Source organism: Nannospalax galili, unplaced genomic scaffold, assembly GCF_000622305.1.
Source record: "Nannospalax galili isolate Female #2095 unplaced genomic scaffold, S.galili_v1.0 scaffold18, whole genome shotgun sequence".
Taxonomy (NCBI): domain Eukaryota; kingdom Metazoa; phylum Chordata; class Mammalia; order Rodentia; family Spalacidae; genus Nannospalax; species Nannospalax galili.
The window spans coordinates 11,059,578-11,065,577 of record NW_008346548.1 but is presented as its reverse complement, the minus strand read 5'-3'; the positions used below and the strand labels follow the sequence as shown (position 1 = coordinate 11,065,577).

Sequence of the window (6,000 nt, the reverse complement as noted above, 5' to 3'; positions counted from 1 at the left end):
AAAAGAACATGGCCAAACACTGCTCCTTTTTTTCCCAGAGATAGAAAACATCTTTTAAACCACCCTCCTTTTTTGTCTTTTAATTTTTTTAAATGCTGGAAGAGTAAACTTTTTTTCTCAAAAAACAAACAAAATCTGTAAAGAAGAAGGTTCACAGTGGAAACCTTCAAAACAAAATAGAAAGCCGCTTAAAGTGCAGAGCCCATCCTGAGTGGCAGTGGGCTGCAAGTCACAGCTGTGGTCACAGCTTTTCAAACTGCAAAGAGAAAATTCTTTAGTTTTATAGCATGAAAAAACCGGTATAATACTTGCATTAATAATCCTACATCAGTATCTTAACTTGATCTTTTAAACTCCAGGATACCACAGTAAGGTAAGCAACATCAAGGCATAGTAGAGAGTGCACACCTTTAAGGATGCCCTTGAGAAAACACTTACCCTTGAACAGCTGCCCCACTCCCCCATATTGCCGATTAGATGGCGAGAACATCACTCAGTGCAAAGGTAAAAGATGATGTATGAGCTGAGATGATATTTTTAATAGATATAAAATCTTAATTTTACATGTAAAATTTTACATGCATGTCAACTGTTTTACATGCTTTCAACTTTTTACTGTTATGCCAACTCTGACTGTTGCAGGAGGCAAGAGGACCCAGGGGACACATACCTGCCAGTTCTGCAAGCACCTGGGCTCAGGTGCTAACTCCGCCTCCTACTGTGTTAACTTTGGAGACATTTCTAATCCTTGGACAGGCTTTTGACTCTTAAAATGGGATGATGAGATTAGCTGTTACTTAGTATTGTATGTAGTAAGGAGCATATGAACTGTTTATTTACAGAGTCCTTAGTACAGTTCCTGGCACACAGGAAAAGTGACTTAAGTGCTTGCTTTTATCATTACCTACTATGGCCAGCCTTTGAGTCTTCTCATTTGGAAAGGAATTTTGTTTGCAAAGCTAGGGCCTTATCAGTGAAAGAGAAAGCCAGATTTGCCAGGCAGAAGATTCTTGCACAAATACGCTCACAAATACGCTCAGTATTTGTTATCATCAAAGATGTCAAAGCTGTCAAGTGATTGATAATAGGGAGATAATCAGACACCATATTTTAAGCATTTTATTTTTTCCCCTCTGTGTGTGTGTATGTGCATGTGTGAGAGAGAGACAGAGACAGAGATGGAGACAGAGAGACAAAGACACAGAGAGAAAGAGAATATATGTGTGTGACAATGGTGTATGTGTGTGGTGTGTGCACATGTGTGTATGCAGGTTGTGTGCATCTGTGTGCGCACGTGCAGAAATCAGAGGAGGACACCAGCTGTCATGGTCTATTACTCTCCACCTCACTCCTTTGAGACAGTGTCTTTCACTGAACCTGGAGTTAGACTGGTGTCCAGCAAACCCCAGCCATCCTCCTGTCTCTGCCACCCTGGCACTGGAGTTACAGGTGCACAAAGCCACACTTGGCTGTTTACATAGGTGCTGTGATTCAAACTCAGTGCTTTTACCCACTATGCCATCTCTCCAGTCTTTAAATCAGATTTCTTAAAAGCATCTTTCCCACTTTAAGAAAAATTAGGACTAAAAAAGGAGACATTTCTATATGGTTTACTTTCTCCACTATGCAAAATGTATTTTTTTCTACAGTCACAAAATAGAGCTATCCTGTGTAATAGAACTGTGGGTATTTTGGCCTTCTCCTTTGCACTCCATAACATGATTCCACCCTCACTTCCAACACTCAGCTGTGAACTAGGCAAGTTACTATACTTGTCTGAGTTCAGCATTCTCATTTACATAATGATGAGTCCATTTCATGAAGTTGAGATAGGAGAAGCAAGGTCTAGAGTCCACGTGGGGGGAAGGCTGTGGTCAACTACAATGTGCATTCCCTAGGAGATAAATATAAGATAAATACGGATAAATACATCTGGAAAAGGGGGCTGGAGAGATGGCTCAGCAGTTAGGACCACGTGTTGCTCTTCCAGTTGACTTGGGTTCTGTCCTAGCACCCACATGGCAGCTTACAACCATCTATAACTCCAGTTCCTGGGGATCCGAAGCCCTCTTCTGGCCTCTGCAGGTTTGTATGCATGTGGTGCACTTAACTACATGCGGGCGAAACACTCATACATGTAAAAATTAAAAAATAAATATTTAAAGCTTTAAAAAAATTGCTGAAAAAATTCTGGATTTCATCACCACAAAGAAATAATAAATGTTTAAGGGATAGATATGCTAACTATCTTGATTTCATCAGAATACAATATAACATGTATAAAACATCATACTGTACTCCATAAATGTATGCAGTTATTATGTCAATCAAAATAAAATAATAAAGTAAAAAAAAAAACCTGAGGCCATTTATAAAGCACTCTACACAGTGTTAGAGACATAGCGAGCACTCAGCAAATGATAATTTAGATTTTTCTTACATTTTACTTATTAATTGTGTGTGTGTGTGTGTGTGTGTGTCTACCATTGTGTGCATATGAAGGTTAGAGAACAGCTTTCTCCTTTCACTGTGCATGTGGGAACCCGAGATCTAATCTAGGTCGTTAGGCTTGGTGGTAAGTGCCTTTTAGTCATTGAACCCTCTGGTCAGTCCATCAATAAGTGACAATTTATTATGTTTTCATATGGGTATTTCCTAATTTTTACCCTGAAATATTTCAAAGTTGGAATTATGAAACAACTCAAACAAGTTGAGTAGTGCTTCAGTGGTAGCCATTATTCCTTTTTGCATCATCCTGTTAGTCCTAACCAGTCTTGCCAACCTGCAGCCCCATGCTGTAGCTAGCCCCATGTCTGCCCTGGACAGGAAGCCAGGCTCAAGGCATTCTTGCCAATGATGGCATTATTTTGCTCTGCCTCCTTGGACAAGTGACTTGGCCTCTCTGTACCTTAGTTATAAATGAAGAAGTCAGCCTGGATAATCTTGCAGTGACTCCCTCCTTTCCCTGATCTTTGATCTTCGAGCCTTTCCACCCTGTAGTCCCCGACCTGACCCTTCCCTTCATTCAACGACAAACTCTCACTTTCTCCCCCCTGGGTCCTTGCCATATTAACAGCAATACCCTGCCTTTCTTGGAGTTTGGATCTCATTTTTCTGTAGCCCATGAGCTCTCACAGTTCAGGCAAAAGCAGCTGTGACTTCCACCTTAGTGTTTCATGTGGTGACTGATGAACACAGGATTCAGAAACCTGTTGTGAAACCTCTGTGCCAACCAGTTTTCCTGGTGTTGTCCGAGCTATGCTCTCCCAGAGGGAACAGAAGACAGATGACAGTTCTCTGAGGATACTAAGATGGCAGTCATGGCCTGGGACCTGGAGTCTAGGAGAGGCTCTGCCTTTCCTGGCACCTTCTGTGGAGAAGCCACAGAGTGGAGCTCCAGGTAGATGGTGACCTGACTGGGCTCCCATCAGCCCACACCACAGAGCTGGGTAAGAGTACCTGCAGGTACTGTGCTCTGTGAGGTCTGACCTGCTCCTTTTCCTTCCTTTTTCAGACCATGGGGGACGTGAAGCTGGTTGCCTCATCGCATGTGTCCAAAACCTCCCTCAATGTGGATTCTCCAAGGGTCAGCTCCACGCCCCTGACTGAGGCTCCTGCTTTCATTCTGCCCCCTCGGAACCTCTGCGTTAAAGAAGGAGCCACCGCCAAGTTCGAAGGGAGGGTAAGAAGTGTGGTCGAATGGGAGGCTGGAAAGGATGGAAGTGGCCACTGCTCCTCCAATCTTGTCCTCAGCCAACTGTGCATCTCAGAATGCCTAGTCTTCCTTTAGACCTTAACATAAATTAAATGTATACCATATTCCTCTATTTCTTAGATTATGGTTTTGGTCTGTATTGGGGGACTCAGGAAGGGAGGGGGCTATGTAACTTGACAATCCTGAGGTGTTTTGCTGTTATGTGTGTTCTGGATACATTATGCTACCTTAATGACAGAAGAGACGGCCTGGGAGCAGGAGGAATGTACCTTGGGTTTAAATATATGCTTCAAAATCTGGGCCCCTGAAAATTGACTGATTTTTTTCTCTTGTATTTTCTCTGGAAGGTGTTCCATTATCCCACCTCATGTATCCATCTAGAGGGATGGGAGACCAGATAGGACCCTTGATTTCATACCGTCGCCTTTTGTCAATGAATCTTGGTCCCTTGCCCTTGTGGGACCTCCATGTCTTCTTCTCAAAGTATGTGTGACAGGTCCTTGCCTGTGTCAAATAAGCAGAGATGAGCACATTGGAGGATAGCTGTAAGAACAGCGGAGGTGATATACCAAGTCAGAATGTCTTTTAGTTAAGCGGCTGGGCACCAAATCAACTTTACATGGAAGTACACATGGACATGATGGAGAGTTGTGGGTAATGCTTGTTTGGGGATCAATCACAAGGGATCTACCCCAGGAAATGCTTTGGAAGCTTAAAGGCTTTGCTGTGAGTGCTCACGACTGAAGTGAGAGGAATTCATGTTTCCTGGTGACTTTGTAAGGGTGAGCTTCTAGAAGCTTGTAAAGAGGTCCAGCAGATGGCTCTTTGATGACACCTTTGTGTAAGTGGCAGTACTGGAGCATATGCTGGGGCTTCTGTCTGGGAAATGGGCTGGAGAGCTCCAGCTCACTGAATCCTGTGCTAGGTAGAGGCCTGTCCAGTCAGGACCATTTGCTAATAACTCTGACCTAATATTGTTGTATTTTATGTCTTGGGGACAGTGTTAGGGGGTATCTGCGAGCTCCATCAACAGTCTTTTGTTGCCTTGAATCTAGTCCCCATTCTCTCATCTCCACAGCAGGAAGAAATCCTAGGAGTTCAGAAATGGCTCAAGGGACCGTAGAAAGGAAGTACTGGTTCCTACCTCAGCATTGAATCATGACGCTAAGTGAAAAAAGTCAAACTGCATGAGTCCATTTATATACATGTCTGGAACAGGAATATCAGAAGTTGAATTGTTGCCAGGGGGTGGAGGAGAAAGGGATGGGAAGTGACTGTCAGTGGGCAAAGTCCCTGTTGGGGTGATGAAAATGTTCTGATATTAGATTGTGGTGGTTTCACAAGTCTATGAATGTACTTATAAAATGCTGGATTATACACACTATCAATTTTAAAAACATTTAAGAAATGCCTTATTTGGCAAAACTGGTCTTATCCGATCCTCCCTACCTCTTGCCACACTGCTTCTGAGAGTCAAGCTCCTTCCTTAACTCAGACAAACGTGGGGTGAAGGAGCAGCTCAGTTTTTCATAGCCCAGCACCTTGGCCTCTGCTGCTGCCTTTGAGTCTGAAGAAGTCATGTCTTTTAGGTGTGTGATTTGGACCCTTCGGGAAATGAACACTGGCCCAGTGCTTTACACACCCATGTTCTCATACCTTCCACGAGGCTAAGGTTTTCTTTTTTGAGAAAAAGCTACTAGTTGTTTCTGGTCTATAAGGGGTTGAGAAGAACAGAGACTAAGCATTAAAAGTACTTCATGATGTCAAAAAATATAGTAATACAATACTTTTTTTGCTGAGTTGCGATGCTCATAATACAAATTTAATCATTTTGGAACTCTGTAATAGTCTATCTGTTGCAAAAAAGAAGCTTCTTTGATGAGTAGTGAATGGTATACATGTCTATAAATATAAGGATCCATATTTAGCATACAGTAAGAAATTACATTTGTCTAGAGATATGACAGATAATAGGGTTTTCTCTAGAATCTATGACCTCTCCAGTCAGGTGTACTTGGCTAGGCTTACAGTGCCACCCACGAGTTCCCTCGCATTGAGAGGGCTTTAAGTTCAATTAGATAGCTGTTGGTTACCCTCTAGATAAAAGTGCCACTACTGCCCCAGTATAGTTTGTTGTGCCAGTCTTTACAGAGTTCCACAACTGGTCATTCATACACAGCGAATATGTGTCTGAGAGATGCTCAGCCCTAAGTGACACATCTACAGTAGAACGTCTACACCTAAGGCTCAGAGGGTAGAGGGGATACTAATGCAGCCTTCAATTC

General features: G+C 42.8%; 1 protein-coding gene across 2 annotated transcripts in view; it reads left to right on the top strand.

Moving 5' to 3' along the window:
• The window catches only part of Mylk (myosin light chain kinase), a 302,239-nt gene that overhangs the window by 96,988 nt on the left and 199,251 nt on the right, over positions 1-6,000 (top strand). For both annotated transcript variants that reach the window (XM_017800557.2, XM_029568164.1), the window contains exon 2: positions 3,515-3,682. In XM_017800557.2, coding sequence (XP_017656046.1) covers positions 3,518-3,682 — 165 coding nt within the window. In that variant the 5' untranslated portion in view covers positions 3,515-3,517. The remainder of the gene's footprint in view (positions 1-3,514; positions 3,683-6,000) is intronic.